We start from the raw sequence: 25,355 nt of genomic DNA, 5'->3' as shown, positions 1-25,355 counted from the left end.
ACATTTTGTAAAAAAATAAAGCTTAATTAAATATATTTTTGAATTTGAAAATTTATTTAGTTTTAACATGCATATATATATATATTTCAAAATGTATTTCAGGGGCAACGAATACATTTCTAATTTTAAAACCCATACGACAAATAATATATATTTTTCTTGGCCAAAGTTTGTAAAAAATTTATAAGTAGGCCTATGTACAAAACATTATATTATAAATATATTTAAACCTTTTAAACCTACAGGTGTGTAACAAACAAAGTTTAACTTTCAATGTGATGTGAATATAAATGCTTTAAAATATATTTAAAAATATACAATGGCCAAAAAATATATTCGTGAAAAATACATATTTCAACAAATTAATTTTGTGTATATTTTGTAATATATTTAAAATATTTCAAAATATATTTTCTGCATAAACATGACAGAGACTGTCCTCCTCCAAAACACGACCCAGTATGTCGTATGTGCAAGCCGCTTAAAACGACCTACTGTTACGTTTTAAAGTTAGGGCGCCCTCTAGTATCCCTTTAAATAACGACAGTTTCGTTTGTCATGAAATGGCGTTTGACTGTCATTACCAATCAAAATGCTATTCGTTTTATAATCGTATTTAATCAAGATTATAATACAGGAGAAGTTGTGTAATTAAAAGTTATATATGTTTTATGATGTTTTTAAATATCTTGGAAAGAAATCAGCCACATCAATAACTCTTATCACATCAAATGATTAATTAAATTATAAACCTTTTGTAAGAAAAAAAGCTAAAAAAAACTATTAAAAACGGATACAGTTTAACGTTATATCATATAATTATACATTGTAACGTATTGAAAATATAATATATAATATAATTATACATTTTACATTTGCGGCGCTGAATATATATATATATATTTTCAGCGCCGCAAATGTATTTATATTATATTATATTTTAATTATTCCAAGTTGTGCTGAATGAAAATAAATAATAAAAATAAATAATTAAACGAACCAAGAGGAAGTTGAAGGAAACGACGACGACGAAGAAGAAGGCAGGCGTGGCTAGGTGTTTTCCTGACGGACGGAGGTAAAATGTCTGTGCTGTTTTTTAAAAGTTGTATTTGTAGTCGTGTTGATTGTTTGCAATTCATGTGGAGCTAAGCAAGTGCATCTTGGCGTTTTAATTACAAGTCTGTTGAGAATACCATTTTACCCATTAAGAAGCTAGCCCGTTATTACTTTGCTACCTACAGTAACGTTATCTTGCAGGTGCTGCTAACTTAGCTACCTCAGATGCAAAATCCGGCTTCTTAATTAACTATCAAAACACGATTCTTTATGGTGCCTATCCTAACTTATACGGTTAATTTATAACTAAAATAAAGTTTGAATTAATCATACGTTACCGAGTTCTATGTTGTGTAACGTTACTGCAATGTCTGTCATATTGCCACAATAAATTTCAGTATCCCGAAGGTATTTTCTGCATTATATAATAATATTATCAGGGCATAACAGTTTAACAGCTGTCTAAATGATTTAAATTTAGGTTATCAATTCAACCTGGAATATTACATTTTAAAGAATTAAAACATCACAGATGAAGTAATTACAACATGTGTTGACAAATTCAGGTTCATTATTATAGCCTATTTTAGACTATAGTCAAAGACAATAAATAATAATCATTAGTAAATTCAGATTTACAGGCACAGTTTGGCATGGACCAGTCTGTGTAGTTGTTTTGATTGGTGCACTTGGAGCTTAGACACTCTGCTTATTCCCCTTTGACCCTGTTTAATTCCCGTTTTAGTCATTTACTTTGTATTTATCTAAATGTAACTTTCAGAAACAAGTTGAATGATAGTACAACTAATCATCTCATCTCTTTGTTTTCAGGTTTTTGTACCCATCTTTTATCAGTGAAATATTTTACAAATCAAACGGTTCTTTTAAGAGCCTCTCTCTCTGTTTCTATCTTTTTTCTTGTGTTTATCTCTCTCCCTATTTGTATCTTTTCATACCTTTATCCTTTCATTATTTATCTTTAAAAAATCGGCAAATGGCATCTGAGGCATTCAGACAAGCAGCAAAATCCTTGGCAGATGAGTTTGAAACCACAAATGTAATACTTTTCATACATTATTTTCCTAAGAAAATAGCTCTCCTTATGTCTCCCTCATTTAGTTTTTACTTTCAGACCAAAAAGAAAAGAAAGCAAAAGGGACCTAAAGCTTCCAATGTTTCCTGGAGGAAGAGAGACCAGCATGGGAACATCCTACCACAACGTGTTAGGATTATGAAGAATCGATCTGGTCGGTAAAATGTACAGGCATGCTGTTGTCCACAAGTGTTTATGCTTCTGGTCAGAAGTAATGTTTTCTATATCATTACATTTTGTGTTTGCAGTGAAACCCTCTGGCACTAAGGTTTCAGAAGTTGAGGAGCTCTCTGAAGTTGAGGAGGTGAATGAAATTCAACAGGAGGTCCCAAATCTTGGTAAGCATATTGAATTGAAAGCCTAAATAATATCAGCCTTAATATTTAAATGTAAAAACTATAAATTAGGAAAGTGTCAAAATGTATGTAGTGACCATATCCGTAATGCACATGAAGTGATAAAGCCATATAAGAAATTGCAGTAAAACTTTACTATAAGTTTCATTACTTAAACTAGAAAATGTGTTAACTAACGTGAACTAACCATGTGCAATACATTTGTTACTGTGCGTTTACACCGCCACCGGCGAGAGCGTCAAAAAAAGCTCCGGCTGCTGTCAACGACGCTATAGAAAAACTGTGGACGCTCTGATGCTCGAATGCATTCTCAGGAATCCTCTCAAGCAGAGGTTTCTGCCCTTGGATTAGTTGCTGCCGAACGTTTCCGCCTTATGATTTGTTGCCGCCAAACCGTGTCATAGCTCATTACCATAAAGTTGAGCTGATTTCAACTCTCCTCGACGCTCACCCCGTACATGACGCGTCGTGCCGGAGCTCGTCGCCGCTCTCATTAAAAAATGAATGACTTCTGGCCACTTTGCTTTCGCCTGTGCGGTGTGGACGCACAGTTTCTGTATACACTAATGTTTTGTTAACATTAGCTAATGAAAATACAGTTGTTCTTTGTTTGTTCATGTTAGTTCACAGTGCATCAATGAACCTTTTTTATCTTATTGTTATCATTATCATTATTATTAGTATCTTTTTTATTATTAATTTAGATCAACATCTTCAGAGACTAAAAGACCTGGTAAATTCAGTCACTGTCACTGCATCGGTGGAAGAAGACACAACCACCATGTCTGCGTGGACAAAAAGACAGGCTATCTCTGAAAAAAAATTTAAGGCTGCGATGCCAGAAATTTTAAATTGCATGTTGACTGCAGAGACTGTAAACCAGCATTGCTGTCAACAATGCAAGATGACTGATGCTGTTGTCCGGTGCTTGGACTGTGTTCCCTCAGGAATTCAGTTTTTCTGTTCCACATGCGACACAGAGATCCACAGAAAAAATGTTTTTCATAACAGAGAAGTTATGTTTGATGGGTTTTTCAATCCTATTCCACCAACATCCTTTGTGGTGGTTTGTGGTGACCAGTATCACCTCAGTGAACAAGGTATGTTCAGATAATTTAGTATGTCCTCTTACCGTGTTTTCATAATGTTCACTTCATGTACAGTGGTACTATAAAAGCTCTGTCTGCTGTTTCCTTTATCTGTTTATTTGTTTAGTAAATGTGTAGACATTACTGATATTACTTTCTAAAAATGTGATTTTCTGCAGTGTGTATACTTCCAATTCTTCCGCCACTGCAAATCTGCTCCTGCGGTCCAAACCAAGACCTCATAATCACCCCAGGAAAGCAGACAGTCTTGGTGACAATCAATGGTATGTCTTTTTACTTCCGTCTACATTTTATATCCCACCAGATGAAGTTAAGCATAATAATTGATTGATTACTATTATTGTGTTGTCCTGTGCTGTACAAATACTGGTCAAATGGTGAACACATGTTTGTTTTAAGGTCCATACAAACTGTGCCTGCCTAGTGTATGCTGTCCACTGTGTTCTACTAAATGGACTCCTGGAATTAGTGACTTGCTTAAATTTAGATATTGGCCAGCAACCACCAGCTGCCAAATGCTGTTTAAGTTTGATGTGTTCACATCATTCGAGCAGATGAAGTTAGCTAGCCCATCCTTATCCCAACAAGCATTTCTCAAAATGCTTGAGCATCGATCTCTTTCCACGGGTCGGGTAAGGGCTGTTTTCATTTAGAATGTTTCTTAAATTTCAGACTTTAAAATCTTTTATTAACCAAAACTGTTCCATTCTTTTATCCAGATGGGTAGTATTTGTGGCAATACGTTTAATAGAGTTTTTCGGGAGTTTGCCTTCTGCAGTTATAAAAAGGAAGATCTGTGCTTGATGGAGCCTTTTAAATGCCCAGCATGCACACCAGACATGCTGGCTATATCTGCAGACGGCAATAGAAAACATTACAGATTCAAGAAATCCAAAGGGTCAGTGGAATTTTTTATTATCGTTTACAATTTAGATATAGGATGGCACACTTGTGCACTTTTTTAGTCTTTTTTAGTCTTTTGGTTTAGCCATGAAATACAGTGACAGCCTGTCCATGCGGCAACTCATGGCCCTAGACCCCCCATGCCATGACCCTCTAAAGAAAAACAAGTATAGCTATTGGTTGGATGGACTTGATAGATAGAGAAACTATGCTGCACCTTATTGCTATAACATGTACAGTAAGTTTCTACATACATACAATTTCAGTCATGTCCTGGCATATGAACATATTTCTTTAATATAAAAATGTTGGCTCTTAGCATCATAAAAACAATTTTGAGTTTGTTGGTAAAAAAAATTATAAAAGTACACTTATATTTAAAGTTCAGAAATAACAAAATGTGTAAAATGCATGATTGCTTGCTTAATATTCAAATAATTTGTATCCAAATTGGTACATTTTAAAAACTGTTTGCTTGTGACATTAGAGTTCTATGACAATAATATGGTACATTGTTTAATAACTTTTGTCTCCCTTCTGTAGCCTAAAGACATATACTACAACTTTAACAATGTTATTTATTTTTGAACTTGATACAGTATGTTTTTAACTTCTTGCACAAGTTCATGCCATAGGACAAATTAAAGCTGATACCCTAAACACAGTGTTCAGATCAAATTAATACTGATTAAAATGCGTGGCACGTTTCTGGTTAAATTTCATATTAATTTAAGGTAAATGCAACATTTATGATTATTTAATTGTATTGTTGATGAAAAATGTATTATTTAACAGGACAGACGAACCACCTCTTTTTGATGGACTGTTCATCGCACAAGATGCCAAAGTATCTGCCTTTGTTGAGCAAATAAGAAGCCAGATGTGTAGTGTAAGGATTTATTCAACTCTATTAACCTTAGCTTTTAAAAACTTGTCCTGGTATTACATGTACCATATTGTTTTTACTTTCAGAGGACAGGTCATGATGTCTGTGGGCCAGCAACATTTACAGCAGGCAGAGAAACATCACAGAAATCCCGGGCCAAGGTGGATGAAGAGGGCCTTGAAATAGCGGTGTGCAGACATGGAGTCTTGCTGCAAGGCTTGAATCACTATCGTGGTGAAATATATGCCTACCCAATGTTCCTGCAGAAGGAACTGGCACAAGCTGCAAATGTGACATTCTTCTGTATGGACATTGCTTGCAGGTAGATAGCCATTGCCAAATGACAACTGATGTCTTACAGTTAGTAATCTATGCCATGCATGAGAAAAACACCATGTCTAGTTAAAAAGAACACATTTAATATATTATGGACTTAATATAAGGTTTATATGGGTACCGTTTTATCAGTTTACATCTACCACACATTTTCTTGCAGATATAATGCAATATTACTATTCATATGACTACATGGTGTTCATGATTGTTTACAGGAATTGTACATAGGTAGTAACATCGGTCCTGGTTTGTCTCCTTACCATTTTTGCCACGCACCTTATAAACTAAGCGGTTTTCCCATTACAGGTATTGGCCTTATTTGGAAAAGATGGCAGAGAAGTTGCCTGAGCTCCAACCACTAACCATGATGAAGCCTTTCCTCTCCGTAATGCATGCTAAGGCCCACACTGGCAAATGTGAGGTACTGTGTACAGAGTTAAGTTTATGTCACAATGGACCTGTTTCACAGACAAGGCTTAGACAAAGCCACGATTAGGCCTTAGTTCAATTAGGATATTGAAGTTACACTATAAATGTACACTAGAATAGTAAAAACATTACTGGTGTACATCTTGAGACAAAACAATGACTCTGACATGTTTTAAGATATGTCAGCGCAAGTTACTTTCCATTAAAACCACTCAAACATGCATTTTAGTCTGAGACTAGCTTAAGCCTTGTCTGTGAAACTGGGGAAATATGTTTCAGGAGCATATCCTTATGGCATCAGAAAAACATTTGCTGGATTTCTATGTCTTTCAATATGCATGTTTCAGAAAAGTTTATGCACATTATCGATATACTTGCAGTGGTTGCCAAACCTGTCCTGGATGACCCCTAGCTCTGCATTTTGTACAGTATGTCTCCCTTTTCTGACACACCCAGTTCAGGTCCAATTCAAGTCTCTACTAATGAGCTGATGAGTTAAATCAAGTGTGTCATATCAGTGAGACATCCTCAAGCATAAGTTTAAAATAACTTATTTATTGTGCGTTTTGGGTAATATACACACAACACTGATGAACTTTTAAAACATTATTAACATTACAGTTAAAATTGTAATTGCACAACTGCTGTTATGAAAGCTTTGCTTTCATGATAATTCTACCTAAGATCATTAAAATAATAAAATTTGCTAATGGCACCAAATTCATTGAGGATACACCAACTAATAAATAAGATTTTAATGACAAATGTCTTGATCTTATGTTTTGGAGCAGGTTAGGTGGGGTGGTAGAAGCCAGGATGGTGCAGGAAATACTGTCGGTGAAGAGGTGGAACAGGTCAATAGTTTCCTTTCAAGGGCAGCTCTTACTACAAAGTACATGACCAAGTCAGGTTGGTTAAAAAAGAAATAACCCTTGTGTTGGACACATAATACTAGATTGTACAATTAATTTGTTCTTATCTGTTTTGTTTTAAAAGGCAGAGCAGATATGATAACTGTGCTTGCCATGGCATGGAACAATAGGAAGGTGGAGAGTCTTCACAAGACACTGGCAAAAAGATTTGTCAAAGTAAGAAGGCTACACTGCATGTTTTAGGTCCTGAGGTGTTTTCTGGGCCCTGGAGGTGTTTTGACATTAATTTGTATTACATGGTCTACCGACGTTAAACTGGTGTCGATTACCTACAAATATTAACTTCACATTTTTTATAGTACAAAGATGTTTCAAAAATATGTCAAAAGACAGTAGGTACTTGATGCTGTAAATCAATTTTCAACTTTAGATGTTGTTTGTCATTTACTTTAAGCACCATGATCAAGGAAGTGATTCTTCTAGGGCAAGGCTCAGTTATTGCATTCCAGCTGTACTGACCCCTGAGAATTCCCCAAATCTTGACTGCATAATTTTTGGTAGTGTGGGATCGTGTTCAATAATTTTGTAGTTATACTAGTAATTTTTTATTTATTTAAATAGACTACACAGAGAGCTGAAATGGAAGCAGCCAATCTTGAGAGTCTCAAGCAGGAGTTAAACATCTCTGAGGAGGATGCAGATCGGTGGGTGTGTGATGTGCAGCAATGGGCAGCAACTGGTATGTCATAATTGCGAGTGTATACAATGGTTCTGTATTTTCCAGACTATAAGTCGCTCTGGGGTCGCATCAATTAAAAATGCGTCATGAAGACGAAATAACATATATTAGTCGCAGTAGACCAGGGGTGTCCAAACTCGGTCCTGGAGGGCCGGTGTCCTGCAGAGTTTGGCTGAAACTACCTTCACCACACCTGCCTGAAAGTTTCTAGTATGCCTAGTAAGACCTTGATTAACTGGATCAGGTGTGTTTGATTAGGGTTGGAGCAAAAATCTGCAGAGACACAGGCCCTCCAGGAGCAGGATTGGACACCCCTGCAGTAGACTATACGTTGCATTTATTTAGAAAATTATTTCACAAAATCCAAGCCGAAGAACAGACATTTAATCTGGAAAGACGAGTTATTCAACTAAACAATAGCAGACAGAACAGCAGGCTAAATCTGTGTCTGTACGTTAAACGTGACATTATCAGTTATATAGACCAGTGGTTCTTAACGTTATTCCTCGAGGCCCACTGCCCTGCACATTTTGTATGTCTCCCTTATTTAACACACCTGATTCAAATCATCAGCTCATTAGAAGAGATCTCAATGAACTGAACTGAGTCTGCCAGATAAAAGAGACATACAAAACATGCAGGGCAGTGGGCCTCCAGGAATAACGTTAAGAACCACTGATATAGACGATCAACAATAGCATACAGAGCATACCTCAGAGGCTGAATAGGCGAAATTAACAGAACAAGCCAGCACACATCAAGTTCGCAGGCTTGTTATTCCACATCACTAAAGTCATTAGATTACATAAATACATGAGCATCATATAGCAGACTATTGCGGCTGTAGACTGTAATGTTGTCTCTTGCCTCTCATATGTCCAAATTAATTCATTCTGACTTACAAGGCGCACCAGACTATAAGACGCAGCACCGGCCAAACTATGAAAAAAAAACACTTGTAGTCCGGAAAATATGGTACTTTTTCCATACATTTGGCTACATTTCTGTGGTGATACCATGTTTTCTGTAATGTTTACTTTTGGCTATTTCTGTTTTTCTAGAGAGAGACAGTACTCCCGGTAGCCAGGAAGAGCTCCAGAAAGAAATTGATGAGATCATTTATTCGATCCGAAGAAAGAAGCGTGATCTGTATCGACAGAATGGTATTTAGTACTTTCACTCAGCTTGCTTTTTTTTCTTTTTCCTAATCAGTTTTTTAACCTTACAGACAGCAACCAAACAAGGCAGCGCAAACGGAGAAGACTTGGTGAGCTCAAAAAGACACTCCGAGAGAAGATAGTGCAGTACAACACCCTTCCTGGCTGTGAAGACACAATTGACACAGAAGCAGCATGCTGTCTCTCTGATGATTTCATTATGCCTTGGGAAGCACAAGGAGATGGTTAGTATTGTTGTATTTTTGTGCTTGTTTTTAAATTCACATAATTCAGTTGATTGCTCATACAAGGAATACCAGTCAGCAATTTAACACTTTTATCCTAACACCAATATTTAATATCCTACATCATGCAATATGTAACACAGCCAACTAGAGCTGTGCAAAAAATCGACTGCGATTATCATGTGCGTCATCAGTAAAGCCGGTTCTGTGATTAGAAGTAAATCGGCATCAGCTGCTTTCAGATGGAGCGGCATTTATTACACAGAGCTGTAGTTCACCGAGAAGCTAGGCAAAATCCCATAGATAATCAGAGTCGATTTTCCTCGATTATGAACCCGATTTTGCCTAGCTTCTCGGTGAACTACGGGTCTGTGTAATAAATGCCGCTCCATCTGAAAGCAGCTGATGCCGATTTAATACTAATCACCGAACCGGCTTTACTGATGACACGCACATGATAATCGCAGTCGATTTTTTGCACAGCCCTACAGCCAACACAGTATGTCTAAAATTAAAAGCACACATCTTGATACTGCTATGAGCATTTCTTTAAGTTTATTTGTTAAATTGTAGTGTTTTGCTTCAGTTGTTATCATTTGGGTGTTTTGGCTGCATAATTATATTTATAATTTGGGATGATAGGATATTTTATAGGACATTATCTAGATTATTACCCTTATACATTTTCCTTGTTGGACAAGTTTATTTATCAATATTATTATCAAGGCACACAAAATTATTAATGAAGAGCACTGTGCTAGGCATAAAGCTGAAAAATTTAATGTGTTTTAATTTTTTTACCTTCCAATTTTATTTAAACGAAATAGTGGTGAGTCTCCGCTTGAAGAGGCGGCTGTTTGACCAAGTCATGCTGGCCAAGCGCATGGATGAGGAGAAGATAATAATAGTGAAAGAGATGACTCAGCATTATCAACATCTAAAAAGTACATTGGACCAACTGGACACCTTCCTTCGGGAGATTAAAGAGGACATCAAGATCCATAGTATGTATTTTAAATGTTGTTGTTGTTGTTTTAATAATGTCAAGATATGTTAATGCCAGTAAGCAGGATATTTGTTTCTTGTAAATATTGCTTCAAATCTAAAAGTATTTTTAAATCACCTCTTAAAAAAAAGTGTTTAAGTTTTGCTAGCTGTTTTTCTATTTATTTATTCATTTATTGCACATTAATGAACAGTAAAACACCAGAGTTGGGCACTCAAACTGCAGGGCATTTTCCCCACTATATAGTTCCTGAAATGCTGCTTATTATCAATGTCAGTTTTCTTCACTTTTTACTTTAGATCCACCAAGAGAGCTGACTGAAGAGGGACACAGGGGGCTACACTGCTGTATCTTACAAAAGCGGCACATTCTGCAGCAAAAACTTGCAGCAGTCGCCAGCACCTATGGCAGTGTCAACACAGACCCTTCCTTCTTCATGCTGCAGGAAGATGCTGATGAGGAGATTGAGGACAACAGCAGTTCAGAATTTTCTGAAAATGAATTTTAAAGAATTTTAAATTTTAAAGCCGCAAACATTGGAAGCACTCTTTGATTCTTTGGAATTTATTGAAATATTTTTCAGATTTATTAAACAAAATAATAAGTAAAAGTCATTCTAAACATGAGCTACTGTGTTTGTTGTTTTTTCTTACACTAACATGTTCTCATTTTCCTCAAATTTGGATATCAGAAGGCTCTACATTAGCCATGAGCATCTGTCACTATTGTGACAGATACAGCTAGCAAAGCCTGCTTACTTTGATCCTTTCATATTTCAGATTTTACATTGGGCAGTATGTTGCAGTATAACTGTTACATATGTTATTTATTGCATATTGAATATATTCACATTTTAATTTTTAAGGGAAATATATTTCATATTAATTTGTATACACATACTTAATATTTAATCTTAAGTTTTATATTTTTATTCTTCTCAAGCCAAATTTTCACATGTTACCATTAACTACAATAGTGACCATGAAAATACAAAATACTTATGTACTCATTAAGAATTTGTGGAATACAATGTCTTATAATATTTTTTTTATATTGTAATAGATCATGGTGCAAAATAACAATATATATGCCCTTAACAATATCAATGTGATCTAGTGCCCTAAATGCTGATACTGAAGGTTATAAAATAATAAACAATGGCATTTTGGTGAGATGTGGCCAAAGCAAGATAATAGTGTTCATAATATATAAAAGTTAATGTAAACACCATTCATATTGCTTTATTTTTTGCACCAAATAATACAACAATTATATACAAATAAAATGCCTGTGAATCCTTGTGTTGCAGTACAACAAATATGTGTACTAGCCTATGTGGAAATGAAACTAGATGTATCATCAGTATTTAGTTTTGTAATTCATAAAACACTTTTGTTAAACACAACACACAATTCTCTATGTAATACAACAATCTAAGAGGAAGTAACTTGATTTCCTTTTTTAAACACAACCAAACAAAATACCACACTAATTCATCAGTGCCTCACGCTTTTCACATGTCCAAGCGCTCATTGCTTAGCTTAACACCAACCCATCGTGGCTTTAGAGTAGGCCTAAGATCAAGTTATAGGTTTTGAATGGATGTAAACAATGATTCAGATTTATTTGTCACATACATACAATGCAGTGAAATGTTACAGACGGCTCTGTGCTACTCAACCCAAAACAAAACCGTAACAAACAAGAATAACAATACACTCAGGATATTTGGAGGTTATTGCAGATATATACATTACGCAAATACACACATACATACATAAATACATACATACATACATACATATATATATATATATACACATACATACATACATACATACATACATACATACATACATACATACATACATACATACATACATACATATATATATATACACACACACACATACACACACACACATACACACACACACATACACATACATACACATATACATACATACACTTGTACACATACATATACCTACGCATACACACCAACATACATAAACACATACATACATACATACATATACATACACATGCATATATAGACACATATACATACATATTCACATACATACATACATGTGCATACTTAAAGTGCCTACACACTACCATTTAGATACCAGACGGCCAAGTCAAAGAAACTCTTGCTGAGTCTCTCAGTACTTGCCGCCAGTGTACGGTATCTATGTTTTGAATGTAGCGGAGTGAATAAACCATAGTCAGGGTGGCAATGCAGAGTAAGGTTAGTTGGATGGATAGCCAGCTAGAGGATGAGGCAAAAAGGTTTACAAGAAAAAAAGAAGTAGTTTAGTAGGCTACTGTGAATTTTTAGAACCTTAGAAGAACAGGAACATTTCATATCACAGTGTTTTAACATATAAACACACATACTGAGGGTCACTGTTGTACTGTAGGAAAACACATTAAGGTCAGACACACACCATACATTCACCTGCTGTCTCTCAGGCTGTGGCACATCCACATGTATCTCACAGCCACTGCTGTCTGTCCCTCTCCTAATATAAAAATTTGTGTTCTACTTCATGGCTGTACATTTTTTATTAAGTTAGTGTATTTGGTGAAGTAGAGATCTCTTATAGATATTGTGGCAGTGAAGGAGGAAGTGCATCTCTGTCTTGATCTCTCATGTCCTACAGCGAACACCCTTTGCTCTCTGGGTAACCAGCTCTTTATGTTTCTGCCGGTCTCGATCACTATACAATTTGATCTCTCAGTAAAGTCACCATGATCTCAAAAGATCCTCATAATGTTGTCACAGTGTGCTAAGGTCATAGTATGAGGTCACTGCACACTCACTGTGAGCTCATACTACCCCATAAAGGATATGAAAAGTACCAGATGTCTCGCAGAGAGCTAATATAGGTTTACTAAATGAATAACATGTTGCCCAGACAGCCTTTAATTGCAAACGATATCTGCCAATAAAACAAAAAGTGAAAGAGACATGATTGTCTCTGCATTTAACCCATCCACTGAATAGTGAATCCATTCAATGCAAGTCATGAACACACACAAACACACATAGACACAGGGCAACTATAACTGCAATACCCCAAAATTCAATCACTTCCTGCCAGCTGTGAAAATTGAACCACCAAACTCTGGGTTACACACAAGTCTGACTCTCTAATCACTAGGCCACAATGCTTGGATAAAACAAATCTGTGAATCCTGGTCACTTTTACCTCCAATATGTGTGAGCTTTCTAAAACCTTTATTTAGGCTTCTTGATGCCATAATGTTGTTGTTGACATTTTATAGCTTATGTATACACATTAGGCAACACACCATATGGCTGTATAAAATGCTGTGTTGAAAGTGTCCTAAATTTGATCCTATGATAATTCCTATAATATTTCTTAGAAGTTATAGGCAAGACAGGTGACATTCTACTCTTGGGCCAACATTTTCCAGACATGTGTGCTGCCCTGCTATAACAGAGTGTGTGTGCATTCACTGTGCACTATGTGAAGTCATGGCATCCTCATTGTGCACTCATACTGTACCACGAACTCAACATTCGGAAATCACAATGAACTCACATATAGCTCACACTCTGATTATCACCGTATGTGAATGGTGTAATGTCACTGTGATCATCGTGTCATCTCACGTGTTGACTGACTGTGCTCACTGAGCCTGTAACATTATTATTGTTGTTGTTGTTGTTGTGGCTGTTGGTGCTGTTTCAGTGTGATGGCAGTTATTAGCCAATATTTTGTTACAGAATTTGCCCCTTAAATATTCTGAAGATAGATAGATTTGTAGAATTAGGGTTAGGGACATTTTAGTGGTGTATGTGTCTGTCTCTCTCTCTGTATGTGTCTTTCTGTGTGTGAGTGTTTACTGTATAAAAACTATGGAGAGTCCCTACAAGGATAGTGAACCAGACTTGTGTTTAGCCTAATAATAATTATTATTCATTACATTTATATAGCACTTTTCTGGACACTTAAAGCGCTTTAAATTTTAAAGGGTCACATTCAACCACCACCAACGTGCAGCATCCACCTGAATGATGCGACCGCAGCCATATTGCACCACACCAGTTTATTGGTGCAAAGGAGACAACATATGTGTGTGTGCTTGTTTTGACTATACTTGTAAGGACCAGTTGTCCTCACTTATAATGTGTTATACTTTACAATAGGGAGGACATTTGACTGGTCCCCACTTGTTAAAAAGGCATATAATCAGCCAAAATGTTATTTAAATCTAGTGTGTGAAGATGTTTCTGTAATATGGGTAGGAGTAGAGGCGAGGTTAGGTGATTCATAACAGATGTAAATTATTGACTACATTGTTCAGTTATCTCAAAGTCCAGAGGTGTATATGCATTGTGAGGAGCATCATTTAACAAAAAGTTTTGTTCTGGTATTAATAGTATTTAATCCCTGTCTTCCTTGTGTTCTTACCTGCAGAGAAAGGAAATGCCAGCTTCATTGTTTGCTCATTTGGCAAGGTCCAAATATGTATTGGTCTATCTTTCATACACATATTTTAGATTTAAAAACCCATCTTGACTGTGGGCTAACATGTGCTTTATGGTAATGAACAATAATAATAATAATAATAATAATAAGAATGCGATTTTATCAGATTTTTTAGCAGTAAACATCACTAAATGCACTTAGTTGAATATATATTTGCCCTTAAAAGACAAATTATAAACAATCTTTAAAATGAAGAGTATAGGAAGATAAAGAGCCAGTGACATATTGTTTTTAATGTTGTTTAGTCAAGTCATCAAACACACAAAACAGAATGACTATATGCTTTACAAAGCAAGCACAAAACAAAACATAAAAAACAGAACTGATATGCATTAACAGTGAAAGACACATTCTCTCAAGTCTCTGTAACTGTCATACAAGGCATGACACATTGGAACAAACACACAAATCTTCAGGATAAACTCTGAATGTTTCCACTTGGCTCCCAGGAGTTCTTCCACTTTTTCCCACTGTAAGACAGCAATAGTGTTACTATAGTCACATTGTTTATTGATGTTCATTACTAGGATACAAATACCATCTTGGCACTGTACAATAAGACAGGTAGGTTTTAGGTATGCATGCGTTCTATTTTTAATATTCCATGGGATAATGATGGTATGATCATAATGATGGAAAAAAAAATCATTTTTAACCATACATTTCATTTATTTTATATTGAACGCACTACACTGCCAAACATTATTACATTGTTATGTGACTTGCTTGACAATTTGACTTTAGTTAAAGATGAATAAATGTTAATGTAAAGTTTATTATGTTTATGTTATTGTGTTTATATAAATAAATGGTTTTTGTTGTTGTGGTTAATTCTGTTCTGTCAATTTTCTACAGTACAGTAAACATCAGATAATATGCATACCATCCAGAGCAAGGATGCCACTGAACCAACACCTCCGTATGGCCCTTAGCAAAAACAAAAAGAAACAAGGAGAAGTTAATGACATTATTCTAACACATACAGTATAAGTTACACTTTGACTAACAATAATACTGCTAAATGGTAAAGACAACATTAAATCCAAGTGAAATCAAACAAAGTAATATTATTAGTTAGTGGGACTAAGTGTAACATAATAAAACTAACGGGTTTTATAAATTAAAACTTATGGGATATATAAAACATGGGACCTGCAGTTTTAATTTTTTGTCAAACTACTTAAATTGTGAAGTAAAATATTACTTTTTAAAATCCATAGTTGAACATTTTAACATGAATTATTTGAATACCTAAACCCTACATTATTATTTAGTATATTTGGCAATGTTTACAACACACAGCAATTTGATATTGTTATTGTCAATGTGTTTTTTTTCCTTTTTGAAACAAACCTCCCTGATTCTTTTCCTTAATATTTTTTTGTAGGGGAAACTGGTTGATTCCTCATGCATGGGGCATTCTGAAACAAATTAAAGGATGGTTATTATTTGTAACAGATATAAGTAAAACATAAAGTCCAACAAACATCTTAACATTACCATGAGTGTCATGGATAAAGAAAAATTTTCAAAGGACAATTAGACTTTTAAAAAGTTGTTAATGTAATCATTTCATTGCTTTTATCCAAAACGGCTTACATATGAAGCACTCAGATCAAAGAGGCAACAAAAAGGACAAGCTTGTGTTAAAATAAATAAATGTTGCAATATGTGCAAAAGAAAATATTACAATATGTACATTTGTAGAATTCAAAAACAGTCCTTTTCAAAAAACTATGAGAAATGCATTCTTACAATTGACAAAACTGTTTCACAGTGCAAAATCAAGCATAGTTTTTATTTATATGTCAAATAAATAAATAAATAAAAACAAAAATCAACAAATCCACACATACCTTTAGGGTCTGCTTTCCTCTTTATTTGTCCTTTTTTCCTTGAGGAAGATACTGGGCTTAGACTGCCTAGCTCAGTGGACAGTTTAGAACAGGTAGAAAGGGTAGGGGGTGGTGGCAGAGGAGAAGCCGGGGAAGAAGATACAGAATTAGACTGAGAGGACATAAAAACAGGATGAGTCTGGGGGGACACCAGAGGAGCGATGGATAAAGGCATAGGAGAGGGGGTGGTTAAGGAATCAGAAGAAGCCAAAAAGGAAGATGCAGGAGGAAGGAAAAAAGTGACAGGCTCATGCGTAAGCTCTGAATCAGAGTCTGCTGTGGAGTCTGCTGGTGGAGTCTGTGTGCTGTTTGTTGCAGAACTCTCTACCATGCTGCTTGCTTCCTTATCTGTGTTAGCCACTGTTGGAAAAATACAATTGTGAAAGATTATGTAATCAACACAATTTAAACAAATCTATTTAAAGTCTGGAACACACTATACAATTTGTAACCTCTTTCCAGGCACAAGAAACTAAAATGCTGAAAACAATTTCACAGACAGGGGTCTTCAAGAGTTTAGCTCCAACTTGCCTTAGCAGACCTGCTTGAAAGTTTCTAGTACACATAATTAGACCTTGATTATCTGGTTCAGGTGTGTTTAAGATGGGTTAGAGATAGACTCTGCAGGACAGTGACCCTCCAGGACAGAGTTTGGAGACCCCTGGCTTAGGCTATGTTTACATTAATGCGTTTATCCTTTAAAACGCGCTACTTTTGCAACGTTTACGTCTTTCATCTACACTACATCACCGTTTTCGACCCTCATAAACGGATTCGTTCGCAAACGCTGCAGACCCTGTTTTAGTTTGAGAACTCAGACGTTGCACTGAGTGTAAATGAACGTAGACAGAGTCTTATGTAAACAAACAGCTTATGTTAACGTGACAGCGCATCATTTTCAAGGTAAATTTTAAACGCCATATAGGGCGTTGTAAAGGCCAATATGAAGGGAGAATTGTAATGGGTCAGACATTATTTTCGAGTTTAATTAAAGTTTTGTTTGCTACTTTAAAATAAATTTTGTTTCATATAATTTGTCTCTTAATTTTAATCGATGTTTTGTTGATAAGTTTTGTGAATATAAATTAATAAAAACAATAAACTCAACGTTATTAATATTTAATGCTCGTTTAGCCGCTTGAGCTTTTAGCTATTTCTGTGTTGCTAGCGGAGGACGTCCACGGACCTCGCACACTTTTAAAAATTAATGCAATAAGCATTTCTGTAGGCTAAAGCAATACTTTACCTCTTACTATGTTTGATTGAAGTTTGCATTTGCTGAAATTTATTTTTGCTTCAAGTTCGTTTAGTACTGTTTACTTGAATGCTTTCTTTTTAAATCATAAAGACCTTTCTGTTTAGTTATAAAATCAAAATTAACCTATTAATCATATTAATATGTTGCAGGGGCGAGTTAAAACAGTATAAGACTTTCCTAAACACATTTTTATAGGTTCAAAAATAGTGTCTGTTGTAGTTGCCAGCAAAGGACCCAGGTATGAATTTTTGTCACTATCGCACACCCATAGGCTGCATAAATGTGCAAAGGTAAGCTATTATTTGAGTTATAAGTTATTTTACACTTTTATGTGCATGCCCAGTTACGTGATTGGTCATGTTTAATGCGTTTATGGTGTGGATGAAGATTCTTTTTAAAAGGCCAGTATAAACGAGGATCTTTTTTATTTTAAAATGCCGTTTTAAAACGCAAATGCTCTAATATAAACAGGGCCTTAGACTACACCCGGATTAGGCTATATTTCAATTAAGGAATTTAAGTAGCTTTTATAAACTTGCCTTAGTAAAACAACAACAACAACAACAACAACAACAACAAAAGAACATGTCAGTTCTATTGAATGAGACATTTTACCATTACAGGTGGACAGAGGTGTGGAGTCTGCTGGTGGAGTCTCTGTGCCATTTGTGACAGAACTTTCTCCCATGCCGTTTACTGCTTTATCTGCAATAGCCACTGTTGGACAAAAGAAAAGTGATGTGCATTGTGAGACAAAACATTTTGTAACTGTCAGTACAAGTTTCTTTCAGTTACAACAGCTCAAACAAGCATTTTTTTCTGGGACTGGCTTAAGCTTTGTCTGTGAAACTGGAGGGAAAGTGTTATTTAATTGTCTTAAACATGTCTTAAAACATGTTTCATATCGTCCTGTGGGATGGAATCATAGCCTTAAGCTATGAGTCTTTGCCCATCATACACTACATTGTTTTCTGTGAAATCTTACTTTCCAGATTGTGTAGGCTGGCTCTGACTTTCGGCAACTAGCATCAATTTCAGAATCAGTGTAAAAATATATATTAGCCTGGGTTTTCCCCATGCTGCCTTGTGCACAAATTTATTCACGCTGCAAGTCTAGCATGGAGACCATGGACCAAATTTTCCCCTCAAATTGGGAACCAATCACAGAACGGGGAGGGGGCAGCAAGACAATGACAACGTCTATGCGACACACACAATTGTATACAGTATGAGCTATGTACAGGCGCATTTGATAGACATCTGTAGCCCCCAATAAACGACTTTGGGCATTTATAAACCACGCATCAAATACGAGAAATTGTTTAATAAATGTAAGTAATGGAAATGTTAAATAAAAATATATATATATTGTTGTTGTTGTTTTCAAGGATGAAACATTTATGAGTGTAATTCTTAAAGAGATCACCCCCAAAAATTGTCATTATTTCCTCACCTTCAGGTTGTTCCAAAATGTCTTTGTTCTGTTAAAAAAAAAAAAAAAGATATGTTGAAGAAAGTTTGTAACCAGAACACTTTGGGCCAAAATTGACTTTTATAGTAGTTTTTTCCTACTGTGAAAGTCAATGGTGGCCCAAAGCGGTCTGGTTACAAACTCTCTTTAAAATATCTTTATTGGCATTCAGCAGAACTAAGAAATTTATACAGGTTTGGAACAACCTGAGGGTGAGTAAATGATGACGAAATTTTTATTTTGGGTGAACTATCCCTTTAAGTCCTGTACACACCGGGACGAATATCGTGCATGATTATCGCTGATGTTTAACGGCTTTGACTGAACAAATGGCACCAATTAAAGTGTGCACACCGTTGCGAAAAACGGCAGGGATAAAACATTTTTTAAATGACCTCAGGTTTGTTTTTTATTTGATGCGCAGTATTAAAAACTGGTGGACCAACAAAATCTCCACTTTTGCGCATGCCTGGAGCTGCTAAAGTTACAGTAAAACATGACTTGGTAGCACTCAAACACAAAACGGTCTTGTCTAGCACACATTTTACCAAGGCGACAAGAAAGAGCCCTACATACTAAGGGTGCTCTGCCAGTTCTTGGACACACCAATAGACGTGTATTATATGCATTTTTGTTTCGGTATTTGTATTAATTTATTTATTTTACCTTCGAGAAATATAGTTAAGAACATAGATGTATAGTAACGAAGTAGAACTACTTCACTACTGTACTTAAGTACTAAAAGGCAGTATCTGTACTCTACTGAAGTATTTTTTTTTCTCCTACTTCCATTTTTACTTCAGTACATATTTTCGATGAGTTTAATACTTTTACTTTACACTCAAATGTTACGAATCATTCCAAACCCACATTATCACTGCCAGAGCGATGATACACATTTGACACACATACACACACATTGTGGTCTAAACCAATCGGAGATAGTGAAGGGCGGACCCCTCCCTTCCTCTCACTCACAAATATGAGCCGTGGTTGTGGACAAATGTGAAGCGAAGAGAGAGCCAAAGTGCGTGAAAAAGAGAGTAAGTGTGCGAGAGAGGGCGAGTGTGCGCGAAAGAACGAAACTTAAATCCATTAAAACACCTTGTACCTTTACCATTATATAGACTAATATTTCATTAAAGGTGCAGTGTGTAAATTTAAACGGCATCTAGTGGTGAGGTTGCGACTTGCAACCAACGGCTCAGTCCACTGCCCAACCCTCGCTTTTGAAATACATAGAGAAGCTACGGTAGCCACCACCGGACAAACATTTCATCGTCGGAGACAACGTCATAAAAAAGTTTGTCCGTTAAGGGCTTCTGTAGAAACATGGTGGCACAAAATGGTGACTTCAAGGTAAGGGGACCCTCTGTGTATGTAGATAAAAATGTCTCATTCTAAGGTTATAAAAACATAACGGTTCATTTTAAAAGGTCTTTATACACCCCTGATAATATACTTTTGTATATTATTTAGCATTTCTTTCAAGAGATCCTTCTAAAAATTACACACTGCACCTTTAATACTGAATTCTCTATCGCCATATCAGTTAAATTAATATGAATTAATCTGAACATTCCTGTCCTTGTACTCCTGCTACAGCCAAAGGAATTGTGAGTGTCCTTTAGCTTAAACATTTGAAATAATATAAACAATTTTTTATTCAAACTTTTGACTGTTTTCTTTAATAAATACATTACACAATACTTGTACTTTTACTTGCGGTACAAAACATGTTTAATACTTTAGTACTTCCACTTAAGTGCTGTGCTTAAAGAGCACTTCAACTTCTACTCAAGTCACTTTTTTGATAGAGCACTTGTACTTTTACTCAAGTCTGGGTCCCTAGTACTTTATAAATCTCTGGTTAAGAATGTCTATTTTATAAATATGTTTATTTGCACTACTCTTCCCTTGCACTACTGTAATTGTAACTTATTTGCACCATTGTTTCTGACTACCATCTCCTCATAACATGTATATGCCATATATACATTTTATATCTGTATTTTATCTTCTTTCATTTTTTTTTCATATCATAAATATGTTTATTTTCATTTTCAATCAGCACAAGCACTATACTGTCAGGGAGTGAATTTGCACGTTCATTCTGCGAATTGCCAGTAAAAATCGCTTGGGTATGAACACAAAAAACGTCTGAAATTACACTTGCGATAAGCGTGCACGATAATTGTCCTGGTGTGTATGGGGCTTTAGGGTCTGCCTTTGGACAGATACTAGTATTTGGTGCATGACAGGTAATAGGACCACAAAACTGTATGCTGTACAAAAACATAAGACATTTTACCATTACAGGTGGACAGAGGTGTGGAGTTTGCTGGTGGAGTCTCTGTGCCATTTGTGACAGAACTTTCTCCCATGCCGTTTACTTCTTTATCTGCAATAGCCACTGTCGGACAAAAGAAATTGTGGATAGGATAATAACAATAATTCAATAATAATACAGCTCAAATAAATACAATTAATTAAGTTTAACTTCACCTATGGGTTGTACTGTATTTAATAATGTAATATCAATTTGACATGATCAAAATAATACAAAGCCCCACTTAAGTGTTCTTATGTAATTTCAAATATGTAAAAATGATACTTCAAGGTTAAATGTATAAAAATATTTATTAATAAAAACCAATATGTGTTGTAAAATGTTAGTCCGGTTGAACGAGACATTTTTAAATAAGAAATAATGCTACAAACATCATGTTGTTCACATGTTCATGTTGTAAACCTAATGTGAGGAAAAAATGAACTCTGCAAATTTATGTATTGTCGATAAAACCTATTACTAATGTCTTTAATGTAAAGTTTATTCTGCAATATGTGAAAATTTTGTGCACATTTGTGTTTATTACCATTAAGAAGACTTTCGTATAATCTCTTTATAGTAAGAAAAGCGTCCTGAGTGTCTTCTGTCTCATTCTTCCACGGGCAGAAGCATTCAGCAGAGAAACCATTTGAGGTTCTCCTGGCAAGGAGAAGGACTGGGTACCTCTCTAAAAGTTCCCACTTGTGGAGCTGGAATGAAATTGAGACACAATCATAAGACTAAAAACGGGATAAATAATTACAATTTCACAGGCATGACACACACACACACGCGCGCGCGCGCGCGCGCGCACACACACACACACACACACACACACACACACACATTCTGGTTTCTATGTTTTGTGGGGACATTCCATAGACGTAATGCATTTTATACCACACAAACTGTATATTCTATTCCCCTTACCTGCCCCATTCCCTAACCCCAACCATCACAAAAACCTTTCTTGTACCTTAGATTTTCAATAAACATCATCTTGTTTGATTTATAAGCTTGTTTCCTCATGGGGACATCAAAATGTCCCCACAAGGTCACAAAAACACTGGTATTCCTATCTTTGTGGGGACAATTGATAATTGATAATTACCAGGTACACACACGCACGCACGCGCACACGCACACAGTATGAATCACCTAATTGAGTTCAAGTGTGTTCAGGTAAGTTGGAGCTAAACTATGCAAGACAGTGGCCCTCCAGAACTGAGTTTGGGCACTCCTGGTCTATACAAATTCTTTTTTATTACATTTTCTAATGTTATGCATAAAATGTTGCACTCGTTATAAGACCTTAGTACAATGGAAAGAAAACACAGATGTTAACACTGTTAACACAGTCATTGTGCACACTAAAAAAGAATTGCCGAAACATCTGTATATATAGAAATGCATTTATAAAAGGTAAGGATCAGGGATTATTTACTTATTATTTTATGACTAACATTTAAAAGATAAACTTACCAGAAGATTTGTTGCATCATAGATTTTGTTCACACTGCAGTTTTTTTTTTGTCTGTCTATCCATTCCTGGGAAAGCTGTTTCTTTTTTTTCTCAAGCATTTGCTTATATGGCTGTTTGGCCCTACAGTATGGACATGTTTTGCTGGCTACTCCAATTTTTTCCCTGCATGTGTAGCAATCCTTTAGAGTAGGCATCTGTAAAAAGAAACATACGGTAAACGATGATCAGAACACAGCATGCGATGTAATGAGGGCATAAGAAATATTTTTTTCACACCTAGTATGTTGACAAGTCACCGTCTTCGAAAATATTGTCAAGAGTTTGTTGTTATGCCCCCTAATACTGACTAGTTACTACCTGTAAGACATTCGTTCATCTTCGGAACAGACATGTTTATCTTTTTTATGAAATCTAAAGGTATATGATCCACACATAGGCAGCAAAATCATGTGACTACAGTGGTTCAACCTTAATATTATGAAGAGACCAGAGTACTTTTTGTGCAATATAACAAAACAAAAATAACAACTTCATTAACCAATTTGAACCATTGCCATACATCAGGAACTAAGTGCACGCATCCTTGTTTACGTTCGAATGTCAACTAAATATTTAATATAAAATACAAGAGCAGCATGACACATGTACAGTATGTGATGCTGAGGCAAAATTCGGTCAATAATGAGTCGGCATTCGGATGTAAACAAGGAAGCCTGCACTGAGTTTACTACGTCAACTATGTATGACAGTTCAAACTGCTGAATAAAGTCTTTATTTTGTTTTTGCACACCAAACGTATTCTCATCGCTTTATAACATTAAGGTTCATCCACTGTAGTAATGTTGACTATTTTAACCATGTTTTTAACTACCTTTCTGGATGTCAAAGGGTGCAATGGTGTTGTTGCCTATGTGTGCATCAAATACCCTCAGATTTTATCAAAAATATCTTAATTTGTAGTCCGAAAATGGACGTTCCACATTCATAAAAACTTTGTCCATCTTCAGACCACAAATTAGGTTAAATGACAGAAATTTCAGGTGTTAACTGGATAACACTGGATATAACTTATTGTATAGTTTAATAAAATAATGTATTTTGGTTATACAAATCAAGTACAACCTAACTATAGTGATTGTTTTACTAGCTGTAGACCAGCATACTAAGATAATCTCTATGGCTAATTAATAAGACATGTTGCTGATACAGTGTTGTACTTTTTCTTGTTAACTAAATCTTTTGGGGTTTCTTATATATATGGCTTCGTGCATATATAGATATATATATATATATATATATATATATATATATATATAGATGCATGTGACTGTGTTTTGTTAATTTGATGCATGATTATGTTTAAGTGGATCAAAAACATCAGATTACTTAATCAACTTTGTTGTCTGTCTTCTAGCCTTGTTTGTTCTGTTCCTAGATTTGCACCTGTAAAAATGAATCAGAAAGGAAAAAACAATGTATTTGCATGATCGAGTCAGATAAGCGAAATATGTGTGGCACCATGCACGTTTTCAAATGTGTGCACTTTTACATGGTCCCTAACCACAACGTTTCCAATTTCGAATCAATATCGCAAGATACTAACTTTACTAAATGATCTAACCCTAAAAAATGTTACAATTATGGGAAACATACCTTGTTGATTTGAAACGCGACGAATACTGAACAGACGACAGAATTATATAGGCCTAACGATCTTAATATTTGTCCAAAAACAAAAATCGATCTTTTTCGAATATTTATTGTGACGACGTATTTTAATAAAAGCGAAGTTCAATGTCACTTATGTTCGTTATGTTTAACTTTTGCATTTATTTATTTATTTGTGATATTTCGTAATGTCCTTTATTACTTTCCCAAATAGCATAACGTACCTAAACAACTACATCACCACAAACAAAGATGAAACAACACAAAACGCCCTAGCTTTATTATTTTGTTATCAAATTATTAGATTATCAAGGTTCACTGATAACATACCTGTAATCCTCGTTTATGGTAGAAACCCACAATGCATCAAGGCGAAGAGGCTGTGGCACATCTCCCGCTGCCGGTAGGGGCGCTATTTTATGTTACGCTATAGGTAGTCGTATTTGAGCAAAGGTGCATACGACCATGTTAGTCGTATGAGTTGGAGAACTTGTTGACATGACAGGATTTTGTTAGAAACCATGTATAATAATTTTGT

The 25,355-nt window shown here is 35.5% G+C and overlaps 2 protein-coding genes across 3 annotated transcripts; one reads left to right on the top strand and one right to left on the bottom strand.

The window, feature by feature from the left end:
* Nucleotides 1–2,078: 2,078 nt before the first annotated feature.
* LOC135783245 (uncharacterized) lies at nucleotides 2,079–10,813 on the top strand. Its single transcript, XM_065293909.2, has 17 exons — nucleotides 2,079–2,113; nucleotides 2,189–2,303; nucleotides 2,398–2,487; nucleotides 3,210–3,605; nucleotides 3,773–3,877; nucleotides 4,014–4,246; nucleotides 4,334–4,512; nucleotides 5,313–5,406; nucleotides 5,490–5,725; nucleotides 6,046–6,160; nucleotides 6,960–7,077; nucleotides 7,165–7,256; nucleotides 7,662–7,779; nucleotides 8,841–8,942; nucleotides 9,008–9,181; nucleotides 10,009–10,185; nucleotides 10,487–10,813. Exons 2-17 carry the CDS (start codon nucleotides 2,288–2,290, stop codon nucleotides 10,693–10,695), a joined length of 2,454 nt encoding a protein of 817 aa, XP_065149981.2. The 5' UTR covers nucleotides 2,079–2,113; nucleotides 2,189–2,287; the 3' UTR covers nucleotides 10,696–10,813.
* A 4,220-nt stretch (nucleotides 10,814–15,033) lies between these two features.
* On the bottom strand, nucleotides 15,034–24,858 carry LOC135783348 (uncharacterized). 2 transcript variants are annotated; one of them, XM_065294035.1, is made up of 9 exons: nucleotides 24,536–24,858; nucleotides 23,149–23,343; nucleotides 22,214–22,376; nucleotides 21,649–21,750; nucleotides 18,482–18,583; nucleotides 16,570–16,968; nucleotides 16,067–16,134; nucleotides 15,597–15,640; nucleotides 15,034–15,183 (listed from the first exon to the last, which is right to left on the bottom strand). In XM_065294035.1, exons 2-9 carry the CDS (start codon nucleotides 23,341–23,343, stop codon nucleotides 15,126–15,128), a joined length of 1,131 nt encoding a protein of 376 aa, XP_065150107.1. In that variant the 5' UTR covers nucleotides 24,536–24,858; the 3' UTR covers nucleotides 15,034–15,125. The 2 variants fall into 2 exon arrangements, with proteins under 2 accessions (XP_065150107.1, XP_065150108.1); XM_065294036.2 differs by lacking the exon at nucleotides 24,536–24,858 and having other exon boundaries at nucleotides 23,149–23,641.
* Nucleotides 24,859–25,355: the final 497 nt, after the last annotated feature.

The sequence above is a fragment of the Paramisgurnus dabryanus genome, chromosome 7, assembly GCF_030506205.2.
Source record: "Paramisgurnus dabryanus chromosome 7, PD_genome_1.1, whole genome shotgun sequence".
NCBI classification, from domain to species: Eukaryota; Metazoa; Chordata; class Actinopteri; order Cypriniformes; family Cobitidae; genus Paramisgurnus; species Paramisgurnus dabryanus.
This window is presented reverse-complemented; position numbering and strand designations above follow the sequence as displayed.